This window comes from Ahaetulla prasina, chromosome 4 (genome assembly GCF_028640845.1).
Source record: "Ahaetulla prasina isolate Xishuangbanna chromosome 4, ASM2864084v1, whole genome shotgun sequence".
Taxonomy (NCBI): Eukaryota; Metazoa; Chordata; class Lepidosauria; order Squamata; family Colubridae; genus Ahaetulla; species Ahaetulla prasina.
In genome coordinates, this window is record NC_080542.1 from 27,480,199 (window position 1) to 27,493,421 (window position 13,223).

Below are 13,223 nucleotides of genomic sequence, written 5' to 3' on the forward strand. Positions count from 1 at the left end.
TAAACAAATAATTCCCTCAACACTGTCAGACTATTTACTGAATCTGCACTACTATTAATCGTTTCATAGTTCCCATCACCAATCTCCTTCCACTTATGACTGTACGACTATAACTTTGTTGCTGGCAATCCTTATGATTTATATTGATATATTGATCATCAATTGTGTTGTAAATGTTGTACCTTGATGAAGGTATCTTTTCTTTTATGTACACTGAGAGCATATGCACCAAGACAAATTCCTTGTGTGTCCAATCACACTTGGCCAATAAAATTCTATTCTATTCTATTCTATTCTATCTTTATTAGTCCAACAGAAAGCTATACTAAACAGTTTGTTCTCTCATTCCCACCTGCCCCATCATCATCATCATCCACCCTTTTTAAAAAAAATTTGAGACTTGCCAAACCATGCCAGTTAAAATGATTGACATGGCTCTGTAACTTAAGACAACTAAGATAACGAGAAAGCCAGGGCAAACCTCATAGTAATAAAATAAAATGTGTAAATTAGGACACACTGAATGTCATAGAGACAGTGCGACGCAGAGCTGGGCAAAAAGCAATACTTCGTAACCATAACAACCAACAAAGATACGACACCCGTTGCTCGACGGGAGAAGTAGGAGGAGCCTGCGCCAGGGCTGGTAACGAGCGCAACAGAAACTGCTGTTTTCCTGTGCTCCTTTCCAATGAAAGGGCCCATTCTATTGGCTGTCGTCGAGGCAAATCGCCCCCTCCCTTGGTCGCCGAGGGTGGGGCTCCACCTCTCTCAAGTGCTCCGAGTTGCAGCGCGCGAGGCCGGGGAGGAAAAGGCGGGGGGAAAAAAGTCATATGATAAGGAAGGTGGTGTTTTTTTTTTAAGAGCTTCTTTTCTTTAAAAAAAAAACAAAAACCCACCCCACTCACGTGATCTGATTCGGCTGTTCAAACAGAAGGGAGAAAGGCTAGGTAAGTTTGTGGCAGAGGAATATTACATTGAATTTGGAGATGGAGGGGACCTTGGCACGCTCTCTCGTTAAAGCGGTCCACCCCCAGTTCACACTAATGTATCATTCTAGGCGGGGGTTGACTTGAACCTGTGGGGGCCTCTGGCTGAATTATATCTGCAGGATGAAACCAGCATTTAGGGTTTAGTCCAGGGGCGGCTAAGCCTCCCTCAATCGTGATTGAATATAGTTCGTATTGTGAAAGAATCGCCCTGCCCTCTGTCTCTTTGCACCCGAATTTGCCTCCGTTCTTTCGGAAGAGGCCAGAGAGTCTGTTTTTTTTTAAGGGGGGGGGAATGTAGTTCTGTGGGGCATTTCTAACAACAACCCTGTGGAGTAGGCACTCCCATTTAGAACCTTTCTCCCCAGCTTTCTTAGAAGCAGGCGTAGGTAGAAAATGGATCGGCTGGGAGGTATCAGGGATTTGTGGTTGGGCTGGTAAAGATTCCTGCGGGTTCGGTTGCAAAATGAAGGCATCCAAGGAATTTGCAACTTTTCTCACCTTTGAATAGAATTCTTTATTGGCCAAGTGTGATTGGACACAAACAAAGAATTTGCCTCTGGTACATAAGCTCTCAGTGTACATACAAGCAACAAGTCATAATCATAAAATACAAATCATCATAAATCAAAGGTACAACAAAGTGATAGTCATAGGGTAATAAGGCAATCAACAAAAATAATAGGCTACTAAGGAAGTTTAAAATAACTGAGTTGTAAATTACCTTCCTCATCTGGGTTCTAAATTGATCAGTGCCTTTTAATAATAGCATTTGGTTTTCCACCATGCTTCAGTTGATTGATTGATGAAAATTTGCAGAGACTCCCACTCACATTTAATGACTGGGTGGCTTACAAAAATTGATAGGCCTTGTGGGGTTTTTTCTCTCTAATAGATCTTGTTCTCCTGTAATTGTACAGTTTTGGTAGATCTTCTGTTTTTTTAAAGATTCTGCAGATCCTGCAAATCTAAAGTCTATCTCCCCTATAATTGTACTTTTTTCCCCCTTACAGTGGATCTTTCTTATTCCCAGCTATGGGATCCCAGCAGCAACCTTATGCTGATACAGCTCCAATTTTGACCCAGGCAGATGATACTGAAGGTGAAGGAAAAGATGATCCACAGCCAGAGCACATAGGAGAAGAAGAAGTACGGGCCCTGACAGGGATATCCTCTCAACATGCTGGCCTTATTGTGGGTGTACTCTTTTTTATTAATCTACTGAACTACATGGATCGCTTCACTGTGGCTGGTAAGTATAATGGAATGGTAGCTGAAATTCTTCCAGTTTCTTTTTTGAACTGATGAAATGGTTGAAGGCTTGTAACTTTTAAAGCAAAGATAAATAGATTCTCCCCATTTGTTTCTGGCTTTGGTTTGATGAGTATGAAACTCACAGGCCAGATCGTCATGCAGTGGCCATGCCCATGCCCAGTTTAGCGAAGTGGAGGGGGGAATCCCAATACGTCATGTGATACTGCCGTAACAACATGAGTTTGATACCCTTGAGTTAGATCATTATGGATAAAATTGACGAAAAGTCCTATATCTGTCTCCTCATCTTAAGTTCTGTATTTCTTTTGCCTTGTTTCAGGTGTTCTTCCTGACATTGAGAAATTTTTTGATATCGATGACAGCAAATCAGGACTGCTACAGACAGGTGAGAACTGATGCAATAGGCCTTGCTTGTTTTTTTCTAACCCCTCAGTAGCCATTTACACAGTTCATATGGAACAGAGGTGGAACATAAAACTTTTTTTCCTTTCCTAACAGTTTTTATTAGCAGCTACATGGTACTGGCACCTATTTTTGGTTACCTGGGTGATCGTTACAATCGCAAATACCTGATGTGTATAGGAATCTTCTTCTGGTCTATTGTGACTCTAGGGAGCAGTTTCATCCCCAAGCAGGTATTTATTGGGTGTGGAAGAGGGGACTTCTGGTAAATTAAAATTACAGGGATGGAGAAATTGAAAATAAATTATATATATTATATATATATTATATATAATTATATATATAAATTTTATATATATATATATATATATATATATATATATATATATATATATATATATATATATATATTATATATATAAATATATATATATATATTTCTTCTTGAAATTCTGCATTTTCAAGCTATGAAACCTTTCTAATAGGCTTCGTGATGAGGAATTCCATACATTCAATTGCATGAAGTTTCATAGCAGGCAATGAGAGGGGAAATTAACTTTCTGGCTGTTGCTGTTTTCAAGTAGTTGCATTTGTTGCTCTCTTTTAATCAAACCTCAAATAAATTATCCAAAATTAGAAATAAATATTTCTAAGGTTTCCTGTTTTATTGCTGAAGGCACTTTTGTTTTAAGTAAGCAATAAATAACTAAATAAAATCTGAATAGAGATAAACACCAGAAGTTTCAAGGTTCCTATTGAGGGTATTTTAGATTTAAAGCTTATGTCTGCTTCTCTATTGTTCATACACTGTTTTTTATCTCCTCTTCAGTTCTTCTGGATGTTGCTACTTACACGAGGCCTAGTGGGTGTGGGAGAGGCTAGCTATTCAACTATTGCCCCCACCATTATTGCTGATCTGTATTTGGGTGACCGGAGATCCCGCATGCTTAGCATCTTCTACTTTGCTATACCTGTAGGCAGGTGGGAACATCCTGTGCTCTATATTTGGAGGGAGGGTGAAAAGATAGGTTTTTAACTAGAGATCTTTGTTGGAAATCAAAAGCATTACATTATATAGCTTGCATATCCATATCGTAAAATACTTAAGATGATAAAGTGTTAACTAGCTTTGATGGAAGTTAGAAAACCTGCCAGAGTATAGATTTGAATGCTCTCCTGATTTTCTTCTACAGTGGACTGGGTTATATTGTGGGGTCAAAAGTGAAAGATCTGGCTGATGACTGGCATTGGGCCTTGCGAGTAAGTAGAATTTATAGCTACTTTAGTCAATGCTTGTTGTTACGTTAAAATTCTTTTTAAATCCAATTCTGAGACCTCTTTTTACCCAAAGTTAGACAACAGCCTGTTCTCCAGTCATTCACATATATTTTTCTCTTTTCAGAATATTTCACACTGGATTTTTTTTTATTACGTCCCCCATAGGTGACTCCAGGTTTGGGAGCATTAGCTTTGTTATTATTGATAATTGTGGTACGTGAACCACCCCGAGGAGCTGTAGAGAGACGCACTGATGCCCCTCTTCATTACACTTCATGGACAGCTGATTTGAGAGCCCTGAGCCACAAGTGAGTCATGTGACAGAAAGAAGTCTTGCTTCTCTTTTTTTTTTTTACTGAATTACCTTCTAGGCCTTGTTTTAATGGTTCCAATTCAGTGCAAATACTCATAAATGAGAGTTAAAAACTTATTTCATAACTTGCAGGATAGCCAGAAGTGACATGGAATTTTGTCCCTCCAAGTGAAAGGGCTACTGGAGAGGGCTGGTTCACTGGTATTTCTCTGGGAAACCACTTGGTTTGTATTCTTTTGAAGAAAAGGAGCTCACTACTCAGTATGACATTCACAGGCTGACAAAGAACAGCAGATTGCTGTGTTCTAATGGTAGTCTTGGTAGAAGATTTCTACAAAATGTCTGGCCAAGGAACTAGGCATTTGTGTATAGATTATAGAGTATCAGATATTTTTTATAATTACCAGGGAAGAGCTGACTACTTTTGGTGTAGTGGTTAAAGTACTGGCCTAGAAACCAAGATACTATTAGTTTAAGGTCTTCCTTATCCATGAAAGTCTGCTAGGTGAATTCAGCCCAGTCACTTGGATCAGCTCTATACGTAATTAATACACACACGCGTGCGCGCGCGCGCGCATGCGATAAAATAATAGCAGGGAAGTGCTGATTACTATAGGACGCTAGTGTGTGAATACTTTTGCAGGATAATATTTTTGTTGTTTTATCAGCATGAAGGTAAAGAGCTTTTTAGCAGATTTGTCATGTTGGTCAAGCCAATGTTGACAGACACAATTGGCAAAGAAGTTGTAAGAGATGTTGGATGTGACAGAGAGTATTGTCTAAGTTTTAATATGCCTGCTCAGTTATCTCTGTAAGCCATAAAATTATATCCCTAAATCCTCTGCAATGAAACTAGAACAGCAAGTCAATATGGAAATTATTCTTTGAATATAATATTCTTCAGAATGTTCTTGCCTTAGCCCTTGATTTATAGTTTAAAACCTTGGGTTAAATGTTGTTAGCAGGGTGGTTTACTAAGAAATGAACTGTGTTAATACTTCTGCTAAGCTGTTTTTGTTTAACTATGATATGTGAACAAGCCACAATAGACAAGTCTCTAAAACAAGCCATATTTTGGCTTAGCCTGTTATATAAATTTGATGCATAGAGTTTGCACATTGTACTAAGCCATAATGTTCATAAATATTTGAATTCAATGAATTTGAGATTTATGCAATAAACGATGTCTTAAAAACCCCGGTATAGTAGGAAGCACTACCTGGGTTCCTAGTGCTCTTTTAAATAGCCTAATTCGACATTTTGATGGGGGTGGAATTTGTTTGTTTCTAATCTAATGAATTTGCACTGCAGGAAAGAGAGAGACAGCGATGCCAGAGTCAGAAATGTTAGCTTACAAGACCTCTGCAGTCAGTTAATGCTTATCAGCCTTATGCTATGCACATAGCAAGTTGATTACTCATGGCCTAAGATAGTGCTTCCCAAATTATTTATTATTTAGATTTTTATACCGCCCTTCTCCCGAAGGACTCAGGGCGGTGTACAGCCAGATTAAAACAGTACAATATACAAATTAAAACCACAGTTAAAATAACGTATTCTATAAATGGCCGAAAATTAAAATCGTCAAATTTGACCCATAAATAAAATACCCCAATTAAAATTAATTTTTATTTAGGTAAAGATAAATGAACCAATTACCCATCACAACAGGAAAATTAAAATTAAATTATTTTATTAAAATAAGAATACTTTGAATACTTCTCAGAGTATTTTTATTGAGATGAAAATTGATTGAATTACCAGTGATACTTTGTTGAAGTGACATAAAGATTATTCAATGATTTTGTTTGTCTGGAGTCCTGGTGCATTGATGATGTTACTTAGTTGGGTAATGAAATGTCTGCAAGCAAACAACCAAGCTCAGAGAACACCAAGCACCCCACAATCCAACCCTGAGCTACATATGTTGTCTTCTATTGATATTGATTTTACAATGCAGATAGATCTCAACTATTCATTCAGCAACCATTTGAAATTGCAGTGATGCTGAAGGGACTTAAAACTGGTCCTTGAAGTTCAATAAGACTTTCTAAGTGGTATTGGGTAATGAAGGAAAAAGTTTGGGAAACCCTGGCCTAAGATGTATACCATCAGAAAAGTGCCATATATGACTTCTAACATGTATACAAGTTGTGTCATCTATCGTCATTTTTTGGACAACTTGTGACTCAGTCAGTAAATCATTACTTAGGAACATACATAGAGGTATTCTCTTGAGATGACAGATCTCTGACAGCTCAGATCTGTTATTGTTTGGTTCTGGGAATCCAGACGGCTATAGTACATGCTGACATTACTTCTTTATTTCTTTCTGTCCCCTGATTGGTCAGCCGTAGCTTCGTGTTATCATCACTAGGATTCACAGCCGTGGCATTTGTAACAGGCTCCCTAGCATTGTGGGCACCTGCCTTCCTGTACCGCTCACGGTTGGCCACCGGAAACCTCCCACCTTGCCCTAGTGGTAAGGTTTGTCATAGAGACTCTGACAGGTGAGTTAACAATGGGAACTGTCTCGTATCTTGATTTCTAGTTTAGTTTATTTTCTTGGTCTCTTTTGAAGAATATCATGACAACTCATTTCTGAGTTCTAAATACTTTGTATGGCTTTTGAAAAGATTCTAACATGCTCATTATATAACCATTTTGAACCATTTCTGAAGAGCCTCATCAGGCCATATGTAATTATCCCTGCAGCCTCATCTTTGGTATTATCACTTGTGTGACTGGTGTCCTGGGTGTTACTGCTGGAGTGGAGATTTCAAGACGCTGGCATCGCATCAATCCCCGTGCTGATCCCCTGGTGTGCGCCATTGGACTGCTTGGCTCTGCCCCCTTCCTGTTCCTGGCTGTCGTCTTTGCTCAGCAGAGCATTGTTGCTACTTACGTCAGTTTCTTAAGTTTCTCCTTGATTTTAATATAATTGTTAGGGGTAACGGAAAGGGTATTTCTATGTATACCACTTCATGAAAAATAATGTATCTTTTTAAAATATAACAAAATGGTTCTTCTTCATTCTTCCTTGTAGGTATTTATTTTTATTGGTGAAATCCTCCTTTCCCTCAACTGGGCCATAGTGGCAGACATGCTTCTGGTGAGATAATGGGGAAGGGAAAATACGTACATTTGCTCAACAAACAGGGTCTGAAACTTGGAAATTAATAGCACGAGTGCAGGTCTTTTAAGTAGAAATAGAGAAACAATCAGGAGTAGAGTTATATCACTAGTAACTGTTTTACCCTACAGGACCTCTGATAGTTCATGTGACTAATCTAATATTTTATTCCCTTCTCCCTCGATAATGTTGTAGATAGTTTCATCTCTGAATCTGTGTTTGTTTAATTGCCTCATACCTTAATGGCAGCAGCAACAATCCAATCTATCCACCTTTCTTGGCTTTTCCCCCTTCTGACAAGAAGTAGAGGGGCTAGTGGCTCCAAGCCTGTAGAATCAAACTCCCTGCCCCTCCTTTATTTATTTGTTTGTGTATTAAATTTATTTGCTACCCATGTCAGCGTGGGGTTACTTTGGGTAGCTTACAACAATAAAATGGAAAAAAGATATAAACAATTATACCTTTATCCTACAATCACTTGATATTTCTTGACAAAGCATATCAAAAGAAATATCCCCTTTTCTCTTTGCAGTATGTTGTCATCCCAACTCGCCGTTCCACAGCTGAAGCTTTTCAGATTCTGTTGTCCCATCTTCTGGGTGATGCAGGGAGCCCTTATCTTATTGGTTTGGTAAGCATTTGGATATAAGGCTTAGCCTGGAGTTGTAGAACTGATATTCCTGCTATCTGTTCCACCTATGCAGATTCTCTCTCTTTCTTTTTTTCCTCTGTTCTTTCTCCCAATTAGAACAGTCCTTTTCAAATTAAAAGTAAACATTCCAGCACAGCTCTATTCATTGTAATTTCCCTAGGACTGCAAGGTCACTGCAGATGCTGGGTTTTAGCATTTGATTTAATAGATAAGATTAAAGCAGGCACATTCATATGTGAATACAAAATTATGGTTTTGTTCCTGAGAGAGTGTAGATTCCATTTTTGTTTAGATATATCTAACAATATTTCTTTTCTTCAGAATTCAGTTTGGTTACAAATTGATTTTGTAATTGCGAGTTAATTGAAAACTTGTGTGGAACTGCTGTTCTAAAATCATATTTACTTCTTTTACATTTTGGATGCAGTCAGCTGCTTTTATTCAGATTTCAGATATGGAGTAGCTGAATTTCATGAAATGAAATTCTTATTTTCATATTTTCCATTGCAAAGGAAAAATAAACTATGGTGTGTGCCTGTTTTGCTATTTATTTCAAGCTGGGTGAAATAGCAAGAGAAGTAATAAATAACAATATTCATCTCCAGTTTTGAAGGCTTTCCTTAGGGATTGCATGTTTATTATTATTATTTTTTCATAGATTAGTGATCGAATCCAGAGCGATCGCCCCGTTTCATTGCTATCACAGTTCCGAAGCCTGGAATATGCACTTATGGTCTGCAGCTTTGTGGGTGTTATCGGTGGTGGTTTCTTCCTAGCTACAGCTTGTTTCATTCAGGCAGATCGTAAACGGACAGAGTTATATGCACAAGGTAAAACTTTTTTCCTCTGCCATCTCTACAGAGTTGGAATTAATGCCTCAAGAATTCAGGCTATGTCTAACTTCAGTGCTATGTCACAAAAGCACATGCTACTAGTAGAACAGAGATGTATACCCTTTGTTTTTATTGTATACCACACATAAAGGAGGCAGTGCTAGAAGTGCAAAAATGAATAAACTATCCTGAAATGTCGAGTGTTTGAGAACATTTTCAATGTGGGTTCTTCAGGAGATAGTAACTGGTATTGAATAGTATGCCCTGGCAGCATTCTTAACCTTGGATATTTTACAGATGCTCCTGACCAAGTTTTCCTCAAAATCTATAGAGCATTGAATCACATGAATAAGTTTTCTCTTTTTTAGCACTGTCTTGATGCTTAGTTCTCTTTTTTATCTACTTTGTCCTTTTCTTTTTCCTTTTTTCCTCTTTTTTGTGTGTTTCTTCATTTCCTTTCTTTTTCTTTCCTAAACATTTTGAAAGAAAGAGGGAAGAAAATAACTCACTTCAAATGCTTCTACTTGCAGCCATTGAAGCAGTAGCCTCAGAACAAGAGTAATGCCAGGGCATTCAGAATTGCTGTAGAGATAGTTTTGACTTGTGACCAGAACTGGGACTAGAATTTTATTTGCTAAGCAAGGTAGTTGAGTGAATCATACCCAATTTTATCGCTTTTTTTGTGATGATTAAGTTAATCATTGCAGTTGTTATTTGAATCATACAGTCATTAAATGAATCTGGCTCCCCCCCCACTCCCCCTTTTTTATCAGAAGCTGGTTGAGAAGGTTACAATAATCCTGGGAACCTTATTTACTTTATTTAGTGTATGGCACCCTGGGACTCTACCACTGTTGTAAATGCCAAGTGCCTAGATTTTGATCATGTGACAAGGGATGCTGATAAGGTTATGAGTGTGAGGACAGTCACAAGTCACTTTTTTCAGTGCCTTTGTAAGGTTTGAGCAGTTGACCAAATTGTAGTAAATTGAGGACTACCTGTATACGGCAACATGTAGCTGTGAAGGAAATAAGGGAAGATAATAGCACTGAAAAATAGGAAAGAGGGCGCAGGCATATGACCTTCTCCTTTCAGAATCTTGTCCTCTTTAGACAAGGCCCTCCCCTGTGAAGGCAGATCTTAACATGCTCTTTTCCTCACTCCAGGTCAGCTGCACGAGTCTTTGGAAGGGGAGGACCGCATTGTTGTTCCTCAGCGTGGGCGATCAACAAAAGTTCCTGTCTCCAGTGTCCTTATCTGAAGTCTCATCTTCATCTTGTTTCAGTTTTGGAAACTTGAACAGATTTGTATTTGGCAGTTGAGGAAACAGAGAGAGAGAAAGTGTGTGTGTGTGTGAGAGAGAGAGAGAGACTCTCTTAAAGGCACCAAGGCAGGGATTATGGACAACAGGAAATGAAATCACATTTTTTTGCTATGTATATAAGGACTTTTTTTATAAATCGCAAACACTATTCAGAGTCATGTGGCGTTTCTCAGATGAATGTGGATGAAATAGCAAAAACACATCTATTTAATCTTCAACCTTTACTTGGATGATTTTATTTTTATTTCATCCCCCTCCCCCCCTGGACACTGTGAAATTCAAAGCAACTTGTAAAAGTTTTACAAAGAACTAACTGAAAAGATCAGTCTTCAATAGCCTTGGGTTTTAAGAAAAACAGAATCTTCCAGACCACATCTATGCTTCCATACAAAGGCTTTTATTTTGTAGTCTCACTTGCCTTCATATATTTTTGCAGAATGTTTCTATTGTGTCTTTATTTTTAAAATCCTCTAAATATACTGATAGGCACTGACCATCTAGAGGCCCCTTGCTTTTCTTTTGTTTTCTTTTGTTTTCTTTTCAGGAGAAAACCAGTATTCATGACAAAGTCAGTGTTAGGAGGGACCCTTAAAAATATCACACTATAACGTGTCAGTTATACTTTACTTGAGAAGCTAAAAAGGTTTGCATCTTAGCAGAGATTGTGACAATTTCTGTTATTGTCAACTTCTGAAGTATGAAAAATTGCATGAAAAAATGTTACATAAATGGTTATAGCCTCAGATATTTTTGTTCTTAACGTATCATTGCTATTGAACATTGGAATGAAGATGGGCAAGGTTTGGATGATTGATACTTTGTTTTGTACAAGCAAGCCTTGTTTTTTTTTTGCTATCATCCATGGAGGAACTTACCTGTGGTGACTACTTTCAGCTCCCTTTCCTATTTTTCAATGCTTACTGTTGTATATTACTCGTGGTTCTACTGGCATCTGGCTTCTGCTCCTAGCGTTAAGTGCAGGGGTTTGTTTGTTTCATTTGTCACTTTGAAGTGCTTGTAATGTACTTGCTAGCTGCATTTTCTCTTTACCTTGAGGAGAAGCTTAAATAAAAAAGCTTCCTGCAAAGACATCTGTGAAAGACAGTAGTTGCACTTTAACTATAAGTGGGTTTTTATTAATTTGTATGCAAATAGATTAGAACCATTACAGTCAATTATGGGTTCATTTCAGTGTGCTTCAATGTAAAATCAGATGTAGAAAAATGAGTTATAATTGAGATTAATTTTTCCTGGCCTGATATCTTACAAATATTTTGAATTAAGCTGATTGATTATTATGGTAGAGCAATAACATTAAGACCACTAGTGTGGCAAGTCTTTTTTAAACTGATGTTAAAGTCTGCAGCTTGTGTATTTTCACCTACAGATTTAATTCCTTTTTTGTTCTGTTGCCTTTGTTGAATACAACTATTTCTTCATTCATCTGAAAAAAGTGGGCTTTGGCTTGCGCCACAATAAATTAATTCATTTTTGAAATTTTTTGAGGAGCTGTTATTAATTTACATTAGTGGTTTCTTTTTCTCAGATATTAGAGGTGGGAATAATTCGTTATCAGATGAGATGACTTTTTTTAACAGCATAGAATTTGCAAATTCTTCAAGGCAAAACCATATGGAATTTCATCTGATAGCAAATGTAAAAATTATATGATTATGTGTTTTCACTGGTTTTGTTTATAAAAAAGATCTTTGGAGTAGTAAAAGCATGATTGGAATACAGTATGCGGAGGCAATATCTACTGAAATCATAGCAGGATATTATCTCTCCCTTGGGCAGCCCAGATAGAAAACCAAGACAGATTATAGCAACATAATTTAAGCATTCAATAGCAATAGCACTTATATACCGCTTCATGGTGCTTTACAGCCCTCTCTTGAGTGGTTTACAGAATCAGCATATTGCCCCCAATAATCTGGGTCTTTATTTTACCAACCGCAGAAGAATGGAAGGCTGAGTCAACCATGAGCTGGTCAGGTTTGAACTGTATTCCAACCACAGTGCTACCAGGTCTCAGGTCCAAAATAATATTTTCCTTAATGCAGATTTTAGTATAATGTTTGACTTTTTAATCATTTATCATTTTGAACTTTTTTTCAGTTTGAATGCTGTCTTGATCTTCCTTTAATATCTTGAATTTGAACGTGAATGTTAGTTTTACAGATGGTTGGTGAATCTTTTACGTGAACCATGATCATTGTTGCTTGCTGTTTTGAATTTCAGGTGGGGTGGGAGAAAAGGGGAAAGCACAGAATGACATGTGTAGATAGATACTACAAGATTGGTGCAGAAATAGGAGGATACGATTAGTAAGAATGTTTCTGGATTTGCAGTTTGGTTTTGTATGGTGCAAGTAAGAAGCAGCATTGCGTTTCAATCCTGGTAAGTACAACTTTTTTTACAGAGCTCACTGATACATAAGGTCTTATAAAACAGACACTGCTGTTTTCAGACTTTATATATGGTAATCAGAAATGCACAATGCTTTTCCTGGGCTGAACCATTTTTGGATATTTGAGGGGAGGTGCATGCTGAAAAGTCATTATGCATGTAGCATAATACCAAATTAAAAAGACAAAGATAGCTCTTTGAAGAATTTAAAAAGATGTGATAAACAGCTCTTGGTTCTATCCCATCTTCATAAATAAATGACACTCTTTAAAAAAAAGTTGGATAGTGTGGAGAAAGCCTTTTATATTTCAAACATAAGCAATGATAAGAGAAGATATAATTTTCTTCCTCTGCCTTGGAGTTTTTTTATGCAAAGAACAGACTTACTATGACCACTTTGTATACATAAGTAGGATATATGTATTAATAAAACATGAAGCTGCTTTATCTCGTTTACTTTGACTGTTGTGTCTTGTCTTGATTTTACTTTTTTTCTGATTTTTTTAATGAAATGTGTAATCGTTTCTCCTCTTCCTTTGCCCAAAATGTGCAGTCCAGGAAACCTACTTAGGATTTAATGCCAATGATCATATAAACTTGGCCTTTGTTCTTAAC

General features: G+C 37.4%; 1 protein-coding gene across 2 annotated transcripts; it reads left to right on the forward strand.

Annotated features, from left to right (window-relative positions):
• Positions 1-773: 773 nt before the first annotated feature.
• Positions 774-13,070, forward strand: SPNS1 (SPNS lysolipid transporter 1, lysophospholipid). Of its 2 annotated transcripts, XM_058183411.1 has the most exons (13): positions 775-950; positions 2,003-2,241; positions 2,584-2,649; positions 2,763-2,899; positions 3,496-3,647; positions 3,860-3,926; positions 4,110-4,252; positions 6,609-6,767; positions 6,973-7,162; positions 7,304-7,369; positions 7,923-8,021; positions 8,701-8,872; positions 10,042-13,070. In XM_058183411.1, exons 2-13 carry the CDS (start codon positions 2,025-2,027, stop codon positions 10,134-10,136), a joined length of 1,563 nt encoding a protein of 520 aa, XP_058039394.1. In that variant the 5' UTR covers positions 775-950; positions 2,003-2,024; the 3' UTR covers positions 10,137-13,070. The 2 variants fall into 2 exon arrangements, with proteins under 2 accessions (XP_058039395.1, XP_058039394.1); XM_058183412.1 differs by lacking the exon at positions 8,701-8,872 and having other exon boundaries at positions 774-950.
• The last annotated feature ends 153 nt before the right edge of the window (positions 13,071-13,223 follow it).

Coding starts and splice junctions, on each gene's coding strand:
- SPNS1 (XM_058183411.1), top strand. CDS start 2,025: ATGGGATCCCAGCAGCAACCTTATGCTGATACAGCTCCAATTTTGACC. Junction 2,650..2,762: donor ATCAGGACTGCTACAGACAG/GTGAGAACTGAT, acceptor CTTTCCTAACAG/TTTTTATTAGCAGCTACATG. Junction 3,648..3,859: donor TTTGCTATACCTGTAGGCAG/GTGGGAACATCC, acceptor TTTCTTCTACAG/TGGACTGGGTTATATTGTGG.